General features: G+C 37.2%; 3 protein-coding genes across 3 annotated transcripts; 2 read left to right on the plus strand and 1 right to left on the minus strand.

The window, feature by feature from the left end:
• The first annotated feature begins 3,119 nt into the window (after positions 1-3,119).
• On the plus strand, positions 3,120-8,750 carry LOC125213053 (plasma membrane ATPase 1-like). The gene is made up of 21 exons (XM_048113407.1): positions 3,120-3,437; positions 3,541-3,660; positions 4,089-4,187; positions 4,263-4,400; positions 4,473-4,607; positions 4,682-4,861; positions 4,941-5,147; positions 5,233-5,352; positions 5,428-5,547; positions 5,627-5,749; positions 5,833-5,937; positions 6,022-6,166; positions 6,234-6,398; positions 6,484-6,722; positions 6,831-6,863; positions 6,959-7,040; positions 7,134-7,294; positions 7,395-7,580; positions 7,656-7,838; positions 8,143-8,321; positions 8,410-8,750. Exons 1-21 carry the CDS (start codon positions 3,384-3,386, stop codon positions 8,504-8,506), a joined length of 2,871 nt encoding a protein of 956 aa, XP_047969364.1. The 5' UTR covers positions 3,120-3,383; the 3' UTR covers positions 8,507-8,750.
• A 1,168-nt stretch (positions 8,751-9,918) lies between these two features.
• Positions 9,919-10,837, plus strand: LOC125213055 (40S ribosomal protein S27-2). Its single transcript, XM_048113409.1, has 4 exons — positions 9,919-10,038; positions 10,124-10,225; positions 10,325-10,353; positions 10,523-10,837. Exons 1-4 carry the CDS (start codon positions 10,036-10,038, stop codon positions 10,647-10,649), a joined length of 261 nt encoding a protein of 86 aa, XP_047969366.1. The 5' UTR covers positions 9,919-10,035; the 3' UTR covers positions 10,650-10,837.
• Positions 10,838-11,399: 562 nt separating this feature from the next.
• Positions 11,400-13,324, minus strand: LOC125213054 (homeobox-leucine zipper protein HAT5-like). Its single transcript, XM_048113408.1, has 3 exons — positions 12,852-13,324; positions 12,137-12,531; positions 11,400-12,064 (listed from the first exon to the last, which is right to left on the minus strand). Exons 1-3 carry the CDS (start codon positions 12,946-12,948, stop codon positions 11,723-11,725), a joined length of 834 nt encoding a protein of 277 aa, XP_047969365.1. The 5' UTR covers positions 12,949-13,324; the 3' UTR covers positions 11,400-11,722.
• Between the last annotated feature and the right edge of the window lie 348 nt (positions 13,325-13,672).

Raw genomic sequence — 13,672 nt, forward strand, 5'->3', positions numbered from 1 at the left:
TGAATAATCTTATATGCTTGCAATTCGCTAGGTCTCAATTTAACTAAATAAAGAGTATTTTTTTTAAAAAAAATGTTCTATTCAAATCTAAGCATTTTTTAAAATGAAAATTATTATTTTTATTTATACTTTATTTTACATAAATTTTGTGTCGAATAGGAATGATCAACTGCGTGTAATAGTGTGATTAGGGCCGTACGGAGTGAGTACTTGTTAAATGATAAGGAGACAAATGTCATGTGGCCTAAATTAATATTTGCATGGCCTTACTATATTAATTGCGATAAAAAATAAACGTCGACCATACGCGCTTGTCTACTATTCGCCTACATGCACCACATGAATGCTGGGGCCCACCTCACTTCTTTCGTTTTCATTCAACAGCCTGTGTTTGCCTATTGTCTTCCACAATTGTTGTTTCTTTTTCTGGAAATGGCAATTTTATTATCGGACATAATTAAAAATACTCGAATTATTCCTACTATTTGACTAGCGGTGCGTTTATTAAAATTTTATTTATTTTTTTGGGTGAATAAATTTATTGGGATAGGATGGAAAAAAAATCGGATTGCCCATTTTCCCTTTCTTTTATTCTATTTTATGATGGGGTTATTATGGAATATTGATGTGATAATATTTTATCTTAATTTTCACCGAAAAAAGGTTGTTGATAAAAGTGAATTTTCGTTAATTATCTATTGAAAAAAAAAACCGTAATTTTTTTTATATTAAAATCTAGCTATTTACATGATACAAAAATATATGGGCTAACGGGATAAGGAATGTAATCAAATGCAAACTCTAAATATTGAAACTTCAAACTATGATCTAGACCGTTAAAAAATATCAACATATGACTAAATAGTAGCAACAGAAAATGTCAACACAATATCAACCGTTGACACTGTGTTGAAATTTTTTGTTGCTACTATTTTGTCATATATTGACATTTTTTAACAGTCTAGATCATAGTTTGAATTTTGTATAATATATGAGTTTGCATTTTATTTACTATCTAATGAGATAAACTAAATAAAAAATATGTAAACCTATCAATTAAATTAACGAGTAGCTTAAAGTACTACCGCTAGTCATATTATTCATCAGAACTAATGATGGAAAAATATAGTAGAAGTAATAAATTTGCAACCAAGAGACACAGATCTAGTTGTGCACATTTTTATTAATTCCACCAGGTATACTATTTTTCAATAATTTCCCATAAATATGATATGTTTTCTTTTTAGCTGTAATTTGGATATATTTGGCGTATGTACTATTAGTCCTTTCATTCATTTTGTTAATTTTCTCATTATATAGTGTTTAATTAAACCGGTGGAATCAAATAAAGCAAAAAGTAATTATTGGAAAGGGAAGTTTTGAAAAAGTAGAAATCCATTTAAATTTAAAGACAAAACAGCAGAGTCATCACTGAGTCTGTGACTATTTTTATAATCTTTAAAAGTTAAAAAATCTATATAAAATGTCGCCTTCATGGACACTTGTTTACCTCATCATTTCTGCACCAATCTTTCTTTCATAGTCTTCCCCATATTAAAGTATTCCTATAAAAAAGAGAATATATATGTCTGTGTATTAATTTGGTCGACACGTACTGTTTAGGTTTAATTATTTGAACCATGATTGTTTTGAGCTTTTTCAATAATCAACAAACCTTTGCCATTATGTTATAAACTTTTCAAAAAAGTTGCATTACTAATAACCAAATAAGTAAATAAACACTACTGCTTTTGATTAAGACACTGTTTACTTAATTAATTTGTATTGAACCCATTATAGTTCATTGATATTCACCAATTTAATAAACATTAACTGTTAATTAAAAAAATATGAAGGTGACTTCAGTTATGGTATAACATCTAATTCATTTTAATTACAATTCCCACATCCATATTCAACATATATTTTTAGAGATAAAAATTAATCAAAATATTTGAAATTGCAAAATCTTTACTCAAAATAGTAAAATTGGGTAATTAATAGGGGTAAACAATGTTTTCAAATGAATAAATCACTATTTAAATTTACTTTTTGAATATTATATCGGATGAATGTAGTGTTAAAACCAACCGTTAATTAATAGGGGTAAAAAAGATGTTTGTCTTTTGTTGGGAAAAATATGTACTTAGATAATACTCCTACTACTAGATTTCAATTTTTTAAAACATTGATATTTTAAAAATTAAGCATTATCTTGCTTTGCAATGAGTATAAATTGTATAATCGACAGCCACTAATATTCGAAAATGCAAATTATAAATGTGTTTATTTATTAGTAGGAGAGAATGAAATTCAATTGAGAAACGAAATTATTCTATACGAAAATGCAAATTATAAATGTATATACTCCTATTTATTATGGAGGGAATGAAATATCCAATTGAGAAACGAAATTAATAAATAGATTTAAAAAAATATGGAGTATTGATTTTGCCATCACACATTTTACACTTCACTTTCATACTTCCTCCGTTCACGAAAAATAGTCTTATTTGGCCATTTTAGAATATACAAAAAAATTAGTCTTATTTCTAAAATTAAAATGTTTATTTCTCATATTTTTTACTTTTTCCTCTATATGCGTACATAAATAGGATAATGTTTGATTTTGGATGGAGGGAGTATAAAATAACAAAAATATTAGTATAATTAACCATACTTGTATTTTAATTGATTGGGAAAATAGCTTCCTCTAAAAATAGACATCATAATTCATAATTAGTCATCTTCGAAAATCAAAAGTGGAGTAAAAAAATTGTTGGAATTTGTCAGCATGCAGCTCCAGAGAGAGAGGCCATGTGCGTTCATGGATGAAAATCCAATCTGCGATTATTTGGTTTCAATCTATTTACCACCAAAAATCCAATCTTTTCAAATCCTAACTCACCTTTTGCCCTTAAACTTTAAAGTAAACACAAAATCGAAGAAAACGACACTAAAAAAGACAATCTTTTGCACTTTCTTCATCAACAGTGGAGGGTAAAAGTGAATTGCTGCTGTGTGATGGTTCAAGTACCCATTTTTATAAAAGCCTAAACACCAAGGAAAGTTTGGTTAATAGTAGTTGTTACAGCCCTTTTTGTAACTCCTTTTGTTACATCAATTCCTTTCAGAAGTAAATTCTCTGAATGACTAAATAAATGATAAGGGGAAATGCACCGCTGTAACGGCCACCACTGCTTGTAGATTTGGAGCTGGTGGGCTGGCCTCATCTTTTGCTGTCTTCAAATTCTGCTTTTTGCAATGCTTTAAATTCCTCCCCTTTTCAACTGGGCTGCCTTTGATTTCTGCACAACTCCCTTCCCAGGGTGTTTCTTGATTCAAAAAAGTGTTCTTTGTGAAAAGGGAGTTTTTCTGTGAAGATGGGGGAGAAGCCTGAAGTTCTTGATGCTGTCTTGAGGGAGACAGTGGACTTGGTAATGGATCTGACCAGCTGTGTTTTATCCATTTTCTTGGTTTTGGGCTTTTCTTGATTTTGTGTAGTTGATTGCTGATGCTATTGTGTGTGTGTGTGTGTAGGAAAACATTCCCATTGATGAGGTGTTTGAGAATCTGAGATGCACCAAAGAGGGCCTCACTAGTGAGGCTGCTGAAGAGAGGTTGGTCATTTTTGGACACAACAAGCTTGAAGAGAAGAAGGTGTTGATTCTTGATTGAGTTTTTTTCCTTCAATTTCTGGCTTTATGTCCTTACATTTCATTGCTGTAGTTATTTGCTTAGTGATTTTTAAGTGTTAGAAGTGAAATTTGCATCATAATTCCTTGTTTATGTACTAGGATTTTGCTTGTTTAGTGTATGTAGTTATAGTTGCTTTCTGTTTCAAGATTTTTTTTCTCTCTTGATTGAAATTTTGTCCTTCAACAATTTCTGGCTTTATGTCCTTACATTTCCTTGCAGTAATTATGTGCTTAGTGAATAGTGTGTTAGAAGTGGAATTTGCTTGTTTAGTATATTAGTTATGAGTTGCTTTCTGTTTCAAGATTCCTTTTTTTGTTGATGAAATGTTTTTTGCTGGTGATTCTGTGAATATTGAGGTGGACTAAATCATGGGTTTCTGCTTGCTGTAGGAGAGTAAATTCCTGAAGTTTTTGGGGTTTATGTGGAATCCTCTTTCATGGGTTATGGAAGCGGCAGCTATCATGGCGATCGCCCTTGCCAACGGAGGAGTAAGGACGTTGTTTCTTGCCCATGTTTGCTTTCTGTGGAGGAGAGGCACTTATCTTTGATTTTGAACATGGCAGGGAAAGCCTCCGGATTGGCAGGACTTTGTGGGAATCATCACCTTGCTATTCATCAACTCAACTATCAGTTTCATCGAGGAAAATAATGCTGGCAACGCAGCAGCTGCTCTCATGGCTCGTCTTGCTCCAAAAGCAAAGGTCTGATATCACCTTCTCTTGGAAACTCGTGTTTAATCACGGTTTGTCTGATCTCGTGGTTTTTTTGTGAAGGTTCTTAGAGATGGGAGGTGGAATGAGGAAGAGGCTTCCGTGTTGGTGCCCGGAGACATTATTAGCATAAAGCTCGGTGATATAGTTCCTGCTGATGCTCGTCTCTTGGATGGCGATCCCCTTAAAATTGATCAGGTACGTGTCTTTCTATCGACTTCAAGCTGAGTTTTGTTTTGTATAGTACTGAATTTGTGATCTCGCGATTGCAGTCTGCTTTGACTGGGGAATCCCTTCCTGTGACGAAGGGGCCGGGAGACGGTGTATACTCTGGCTCCACGTGCAAGCAGGGAGAGCTCGAAGCTGTTGTTATTGCAACGGGTGTTCACACCTTCTTCGGAAAGGCTGCTCACCTTGTCGATAGCACTAATCAAGTCGGGCACTTCCAAAAGGCACGTTGCGTTATTGCATAAGCACTCTTTATAGTGTTTGATATGCACTATATTTCATTGTTGTATTACTTATGCTCAGGTTTTGACCGCGATTGGAAACTTCTGCATATGCTCTATCGCGGTGGGGATGGTTATCGAGATAATAGTGATGTACCCTATTCAGCACAGGAAATACCGGCCCGGGATTGACAACCTTCTTGTTCTCCTCATTGGAGGTATTCCAATAGCCATGCCAACCGTCCTCTCGGTTACAATGGCGATTGGTTCTCATCGTTTGGCTCAACAGGTTTTCTTGATTCTCTTGGGATTTATATACTGGTTTGGTTGGTTTGTTGTTTACTGGTCATTCCATAACACGATGATTTACACAGGGAGCTATAACGAAGAGAATGACTGCTATCGAAGAGATGGCGGGAATGGATGTGCTTTGCAGCGACAAGACAGGGACTCTCACGCTAAACAAACTTACTGTCGATAAGAATCTTATCGAGGTATGCTCGTGCTCCTTCTCTCGATCATTTGGATGTAATTATGTTTCTATATTGACTGTAGCTTATTGTCCACAGGTTTTTGCAAAAGGCGTTGATGCAGATACCGTTGTTCTGATGGCGGCTAGAGCCTCTCGAACCGAAAACCAGGACGCCATTGATGCTGCTATTGTAGGAATGCTGGCTGATCCGAAAGAGGTAGCTCTTGGCATTTTGTCTGCCTAAAAACGAAAACGTTTTGCAATTTTTAACATCAATTCAATTAAACCGTGGACAGGCACGTGCTGGAGTTCGAGAAGTGCACTTCCTTCCTTTCAACCCCACTGACAAGCGGACAGCGTTGACTTACATAGACGGCGAAGGGAAGTGGCACAGGGTCAGCAAAGGTGCACCCGAGCAGGTATGGTTTCTGGTTGTTCTTGCTGTTTTTCCTCATTTCACGAACGTCACTCCTCAAATATCGTCCGGGATATGCATTCTCAGATTCTAAACCTTGCACACAATAAGTCGGACATAGAGCGAAGGGTTCATGCTGTGATCGATAAGTTTGCAGAACGAGGCCTGAGATCACTTGCCGTTGCATACCAGGTATCATTCATTATACAGTACTTTGCTTTTTTCACCTGATGCTATGTATCGAATATTAATGTGACTTTCGTACATTTCCTGCAGGAACTTCCAGAAGGAACGAAGGATAGCCCTGGAGAACCATGGCAATTCATTGGGCTCATGCCTCTCTTCGATCCGCCTAGACACGACAGTGCAGAAACTATAAGAAGGGCATTGAATCTTGGAGTAAATGTCAAAATGATAACCGGTAAATCTCCTTGTTTTCAAAATTTAAGCTATTACAAGTTTGATGCTGAATCTGTCTGTTTCAACAGGGGATCAGCTAGCAATAGGAAAGGAAACGGGACGAAGGCTAGGAATGGGAACCAACATGTACCCGTCATCAGCTTTACTAGGACAAGACAAGGATGAATCAATTGCTGCTCTACCGATCGATGAGCTCATCGAGAAAGCTGATGGTTTTGCTGGCGTCTTCCCAGGTAACGGCTCTTTCTCTCGAATTTGAACCTCATTTGAACATGGAATCTGATGAATGCTGACTCGTGCATATTGGGTATTGGTCAGAGCATAAATACGAGATTGTAAAGCGCCTGCAAGCTAGAAAACACATATGTGGAATGACTGGTGATGGAGTGAACGACGCTCCTGCTCTGAAGAAGGCTGACATCGGTATTGCTGTGGCCGATGCAACTGATGCAGCACGCAGTGCTTCAGACATTGTCCTTACTGAACCTGGACTCAGTGTTATCATCAGCGCTGTTCTCACCAGTCGAGCCATCTTCCAAAGAATGAAGAATTACACGGTACACATACACTTGGCCTAATATAAATTGTGTATTAGTGAAGCAACATTTTCAAGTTTTATGAGCCAAATATTTCACAATCTCATCAGTTTTCATTATCATTGACAGATTTACGCTGTTTCCATCACAATCCGTATAGTGGTAAGTTACTATTGGTTTGGTTTCCAGAACTCGGAAAACTCCTTATTGCTACACGAGCTATTATTGATATCGTTCCCTTTCTTCCCGTGTACCAGGTTGGTTTCATGATGTTAGCGCTGATATGGAAATTCGACTTCCCACCATTTATGGTTCTTATCATTGCAATACTCAATGATGGTTAGCTTTTCACACATTTTCGACTATTCACGCACAAGTCTCTTTCGCTTTATATTTTCTCTTGGAACTTACGTTGCAACTTATACGATCAAGGTACCATCATGACTATATCGAAAGACAGAGTTAAGCCATCACCTCTCCCGGATAGCTGGAAGCTCGCTGAAATCTTCGCAACCGGGATAGTTCTTGGTGGTTACTTAGCAATGATGACTGTCATCTTCTTTTGGGCTGCGTATAAAACAGATTTCTTCCCCGTAAGTTCGTTCTTCTCGTTGTCAAGTTGCTTACAAGTTATGCTCCTACTACGTATCTTGATTATATTCTTATCTCATTTACCACCAAATGATTTGGCAGCGTACTTTTGGGGTGGCGACACTTGAGAAAACTGCCCACGATGACTTCAGGAAGCTCGCTTCAGCGATATATCTGCAAGTGAGCACCATCAGCCAGGCTCTCATATTCGTGACAAGATCAAGAAGCTGGTCGTTTGTTGAGCGCCCTGGTTTGTTGCTCGTGGCTGCATTCGCCATTGCTCAACTGGTTAGCAAATTCGATCATCGTACCGGTTCATTGAGTTTCACTACTACACAGACCTAATCCAGTATTGCCTTTCAGGTTGCTACTCTTATCGCGGTATACGCAAGCTGGAGCTTCGCAGCGATTGAAGGAATCGGTTGGGGCTGGGCAGGCGTGATCTGGCTTTACAACATCATCACCTACATCCCTCTCGATATCATCAAGTTCTTCACGCGTTATGCTCTTAGCGGGAGAGCTTGGGATCTTGTTCTCGAAAGAAGGGTAAACTTTCAATCAATCTTTGCTTTCGATTTACTCCCTCCGCCCTTGAAAGTTTGTCACATTTCAATTTTACCATTTTTGGAAGTGGGCCCCACATTTTATTACTACTATAACACTAAGTACTAGTATATAAATAAGTAGGACCCACATTCTACTAACTTTTTCAACCCATATTCCATTATATTTCTTAAAATTCGTGTCGAGTCAAAATGTGACAAACTTTGCAAGACAAAGTTAGTACACACAACCCTCGTGCATTTTCGTTATGAATATGATTTATGATGGCTTGTTTCTCGTGTCACAGATTGCTTTCACCAGACAAAAGGATTTCGGGAAGGAGCACCGTGAGCTTCAATGGGCACACGCGCAGAGAACCCTCCACGGGCTGCAAGTGCCAGACACCAAACTCTTCAACGAGACGAACAATTTCTCCGAGCTGAACCAGCTGGCAGAGGAAGCTAAACGAAGAGCTGAAATCGCGAGGTATGGATACGTTGGTGACTATACTTCATTTATTTCTCTAAGGATTCTGCAGATATGTTTTTTGCTCACATTGCGTTGTTGCGTGTAGGTTACGGGAGCTGCACACGCTGAAGGGGCACGTTGAGTCAGTAGTTAGGCTCAAGGGTCTGGACATCGACACGATCCAGCAAGCATACACTGTATGAGAAGATCAACAACCTACATTTGATGGGAGTGAAGGTATTGATAATTGTTAGTCATGAGCTGAAATCTGCCTTTTTCTTGTATTTGGAGAAGTTAATTTATTTAGAATCAATTTTTCTGAGTTTATTATTTATGGCATTATAGACTTCTAGTCTATATATGAGATTGAGAGATATTTATTATCATGTTAGAAGGTTATGTTTATAATACGTATGAAGCCTTTTTGGACTTCATGAAAGTTTGTTAGAAGGTTGTGTTGAAAGTTTGTTAGATATTTGTTGAAGTTATTTATAAGTTGCAATTTAGAATTATTTTCCAAAATAGTTATAGACTTTACAATTCTCATTGCAGCATCGTTATTAATGTTTATTCAAAATCTATCTACTTTGACAATATGAAATTTATCTAAACAAATGAGAATCAATTGTGAAAATGATGGGTAGTTGCAAAACAAATTAAACTGGTCTCACCAATTTCTTTGTTACGTACATGTTTACCTTTCAACTATGAGAATGTAAAAACAAATGTCTTCGTTCAAAATTTGGTGCGTCCAATAAGAGACTCATTTCATTTTATTAAGTACCAAGAATAAATATGCCACATTTCCATTAACACATTATACTCATGTTTTATTATAAAAAAATTAAATTTCCAAAAAAGTGATGCTGACATTTCACCATTTTTTTACCATTTTTTTCAAGTCACGTGTGTTTAAATATATTATAATCCATGTAGCAAAGAAATGAGACTCTTAATTGGTGTACATCCCCATGCCCGTCCCCACCTAAATCATAGATGCCGCCTCTTCCACTGCTGCCACCTCCCCCTTCGTGTCCCCTTCGTCCATGCCTCCACTGTCACCACCGCTGCGTATTCCCCCTATCCTCCTCCTCCCTTCCTCACCACCGTTGCCTTCTTCCCCTTCATCCACACAATTATCCATTTTTTTTTCTATTTTCGGGTCAGAGGATCCATGCTCACAATGCGTGCCTCTCGTGGGAGCGTGGCTCACATAATTTTATTTGTTTAGATACTCCCTCTAAAATCTGATACGTTTTGCCATTCGGACGGTCTGCCAGTGAAAGACATATTTACCTTTTTTTATTTTTCATTTCCAGACTGTCTGTCAATGAAAGACACATTTACATTTTTTCTTCTTTCATTTTTAATACGTGGATTTCATACTTCATTAACTCATTATACTTATATTATACATTCGCTAACGTTCTCGATCATTTACTTTTATAAAGTCAATAAATTTCTTCAAATCCATATCAAGTCAAAATATATGTTTGAATAAATTAAGTTCCACCACAATTTAGCTGTAATGAATGTCATTAGGCCCAATACAATTTCCATAATGGTCTAAAAATAACTACTTGAGGCTTCACGCCCAATTAAAAGCCCAAAAATTACCTAATTTGGCCCACTATTAAATCCCCAAATCACTAACTAAAACCCTAGGTCAGCTGCCATCCCTCTCTCCCTCTCTCATTCTCACATCTCTCGCCCAGTTTCAGCAGCTGCAAAGATGGTAATTTTTCACTGTTTTTGCGAATCTCCGTGGCTGATTGCGTCTGAATTTTCCTTGATTTGACGAAATTGCTGCTTTTCTATAGGTTCTCTCGAACGACGTCGATTTGCTGAACCCGCCGGCGGAGCTTGAGAAAAGGAAGCACAAGCTCAAGCGCCTCGTGCAATCCCCAAACTCTTTCTTCATGGTAATTAATCTCTCTTGGTTTCGATTTTTGATTATTTGTTTTAAAAATTGCTGTTGTTTATTTCATTGTTTTTTGATTGGATGATTGTAATTGTTGTAGGATGTCAAGTGCCAGGGTTGCTTCAATATGTGAGTTGCTTCTCTTTCTAATTTAAATTTCTGAGCTTAATCGTTGAATTTGTGACATTGTGAAGCTGTTATTGCTTGATTTGAATTGATTAATCAATTAATTTGATTCATGTGTGGATTTATGAGAATTGATGTTGGATTTTGTTGATCTCTGTGAATATTTGTGCAGAACCACTGTCTTCAGCCACTCGCAAACGGTTGTCGTGTGCGGCAATTGCCAGACAGTTCTGTGCCAACCGACTGGTGGCCGTGCCAAGCTCACCGAGGGCTGCTCTTTCCGGAAGAAGGGCGACTGAAGAAGAACATATACGACTGTCGTATTCTTGATACAATGTGGGACCAAGGGATTTTTTGTTTTGGTATTTTCATATGCTGTTTCAAACATGAATGTGATTCTTGAAGCAACTTTTAAGTTAATTCAGCCTAGATTCGGATTATGTTTTATCATCATTGACCAATATTAAAGATTTGATTTTTCTTGTGAGATTTATCTTCTTTCGCATAGTTTGATTGATCAAGTTTAGAACTTATATTCCCCTCTTTGCATTTCCCATTAGAACTATTTAGTTACTTGTGATTTATGACTTTTTTGATGAATCTAGTTGATAGCCATGATAAGCTTTGAACTAGCTTTGAGTTAGGAATTGCATTTCAATATGCTTTTATTCTTACATTTTGTGCATTTTCACAGTTGATGTGTGCTCCACTCTAGTTTAAGTCAGGTCTGAACAAATTCAATTGTTGCAACGTTATACTTTCCGCACTTGTGTTTTCTCATCAGGATTCCAGATCCTTAGTGATTTTTCCCCAACAAGGCTTTGTACTAGGACAACCTAGTTAGTCTATAGGTACCAAGTCTTGATAGATGCATCTAGTCTTAAAATGCTATGTCAAAACTTTACTAAAATCTGCCTCTTAGTCATGTACATATATAGTAACCAGTCACATGCAATAGCCCTCGAACTTATTTGAGTCGAGAGGTGATCTGGGATCAAAACATGGTGTTAAGTTATGATGTTACTTTTAACTAAAATAGCAGTGCTCCATAAACAAAACTCCCTCAATTATTTCAATAATATTGAACCAAACAAGAATACAAATCAATAGGGCCCCTACTTATGACTTTCTCTCCCACAGTATGAGTTTTTGGGTATGTCCAAATAGAATAACAATCATTAACAAACACAGCTTAATTCAGTTTTGAACAATATTTGATACAATAAAATCTTCCAAAAAAAGCAACAATTATCGATAGAGATCACAAAGAAAAGTACAAACAACCTTTTGCAATAATAATGTTTAATGATTGAAATGAAACACATGTAACTGGAATGGATAATGCATACCCATAGAGCCATAGAACTCAATATCACCAGAAGTTGAAGGCATGGTCTTCAACTGGAAACCCATTGTAAAAGGAACTCAGAGGAAGGTCATAGTCAGGCTCTTGTATGTTGTCTTCTCTAATCCGCGATGAATCTGAGTAGTCGCAACCAAAAACGTGAGATGTAACACCTGATTCCAACACAGGAGAATGAACCCCACCAGTCAACCTCGGACTGCCCACATTACTCGTTTCACTTTTAGCTGAGCTCTGTACATTGGATTCTTCATCTTCAGGAATTACTTCAGACAGTCCATTGGAGTCGAGTAATTGTAAGCTTTCTTTTCCTGCATCTCCACCAAGGCCGTTTTGTTTGAGTCGAAGAACCTGGTACAAGCTAGTTAGATGGGATAACATGAGATAAAATGAACCAAATTCAAGATTTTTCCTCAGCATTACCTCTGCCTTTAATTTATCGTTCTCCTTCAAAAGATTATCATAGTTCGATTTCAGGGTCTCGTATCTTGCATGAAACGTTTCATAATCTGTTTCCAGCTGCTTTGTCTTCCACCGCGCCCTGCGATTTTGGAACCACACAGCAATCTGTCTAGGCTGCAACCCAAGCTCTTTAGCAAGCTGAGTCTTCCTCTCGGGTTCAAGTCTATTGTCTGCCTCGAAGCTCCTCTCGAGAAACTGGACTTGCTCGACAGTAAGGCGCCTCTTCTTTTCTTGCTGACTGTAATACTCATCCAAGTAATCTTCTCCGAACTCCTCTTGATCTAAAGACGAGTAAACCATGTTTCTGGATCTTTTCCCACCACCACCAGCTCCGAAGTTAAGCATTGTATTCGAGCCTGAAAGAAATACGAGACCATTTCAAATCTACGAACAAAATGACTCGATATTCTACTTATGATTCGTACATCATAAACAAGCTCAAGATAAAAAGCTCATTCAATCTCTGAATCAACTGATAATCAAACAGATGGTAAAGCATATAAACAGAAGAATTGCAAAAACATGTCCACTAAATTCACACCAAGAGATGCATGAATTCCACTTGAGTTCATCACACAACTAGCTACAATTGAAATTCTAGTAAATCAGAGCACAAATCATCCTCAAAAGTCAACGCAGCAGAAAATTTAATTTGATTTTGGGCGAGTTCACATACCAAGAGAGAATTCTGCAGCAATCGAATCGAGAGGCTGATCAAATCTGCGTTGAATCGGAGCATCGGCGCCGCCGTAGATTGTTGCTGAACCAGCCATATCCGATACCCTAACACTCAAATTAGTACAGTAAAAATCGAATCGAAGAAACAATTTCAACAATCGGCCGAATTAGGGATTGATGATTGAATCTGCGGCATCCGATAACTAAATTAACACCACAGGAGAGGTAACTAGATGAGTAAAGTATGAAATTTGTGGCGGAAGAAGCTGGTTATGATGATCTCGGTGATGTGTGAAGTGTGGGAGCAGCGGCTGCTGATCACGCCCATCATCTCTCTAGAATTTTGAGGATGGGAGGGGGAGAAGCATGGGAGGAGTTTGAGTGCGTGTGGTGCGTGTTTTTCTGGGAAGAAAGTGGTGTAGAGAGAGGAAATTCAACGATGGTGGAATCAGGAATGGGATGAGGGAGAAGGAGATGCTTCTAATAATTGAAATAAATTGAAAAATCGGAGGTTCAAAAAATAAATAAATATTCTATGCATTATATTCATAATTTCCGAATTAAAATACATTTGTTCATAAAATGACATTTTATGTTTTTATTTTGTTCCACTATAGGAAAGTAAATCTTTTTATATACAACAAAATTAATTATTTTGAAACTATAAGAAGATGGTATTTTTATTTCATTCACAGTACACTCGAAAAGTTATTGAAATTTGTGCCAAAATTGAACACTAGTTTGTGAATGGAGGAGTTAATGCTACTCTGATCACGAAAAATAGTTTTTTTTTTTTATAATGAATGACACGAATTTAGA

This window comes from Salvia hispanica, chromosome 3 (genome assembly GCF_023119035.1).
Source record: "Salvia hispanica cultivar TCC Black 2014 chromosome 3, UniMelb_Shisp_WGS_1.0, whole genome shotgun sequence".
Classification (NCBI taxonomy): domain Eukaryota; kingdom Viridiplantae; phylum Streptophyta; class Magnoliopsida; order Lamiales; family Lamiaceae; genus Salvia; species Salvia hispanica.

Excerpts from the sequence above, each read along its gene's own strand:
- LOC125213053 (XM_048113407.1), top strand. The coding sequence starts at position 3,384 with ATGGGGGAGAAGCCTGAAGTTCTTGATGCTGTCTTGAGGGAGACAGTG. Across the intron at positions 6,167-6,233 it reads AAATGTCAAAATGATAACCG|GGGATCAGCTAGCAATAGGA; the intron begins GTAAATCTCCTT and ends CTGTTTCAACAG. Across the intron at positions 7,041-7,133 it reads CATTGCAATACTCAATGATG|GTACCATCATGACTATATCG; the intron begins GTTAGCTTTTCA and ends TATACGATCAAG.
- LOC125213055 (XM_048113409.1), top strand. Across the intron at positions 10,226-10,324 it reads CCCCAAACTCTTTCTTCATG|GATGTCAAGTGCCAGGGTTG; the intron begins GTAATTAATCTC and ends TAATTGTTGTAG. Across the intron at positions 10,354-10,522 it reads TGCCAGGGTTGCTTCAATAT|AACCACTGTCTTCAGCCACT; the intron begins GTGAGTTGCTTC and ends ATATTTGTGCAG.
- LOC125213054 (XM_048113408.1), bottom strand. The coding sequence starts at position 12,948 with ATGGCTGGTTCAGCAACAATCTACGGCGGCGCCGATGCTCCGATTCAA. Across the intron at positions 12,532-12,851 it reads TGCTGCAGAATTCTCTCTTG|GCTCGAATACAATGCTTAAC; the intron begins GTATGTGAACTC and ends TATTTCTTTCAG. Across the intron at positions 12,065-12,136 it reads ACGATAAATTAAAGGCAGAG|GTTCTTCGACTCAAACAAAA; the intron begins GTAATGCTGAGG and ends AGCTTGTACCAG.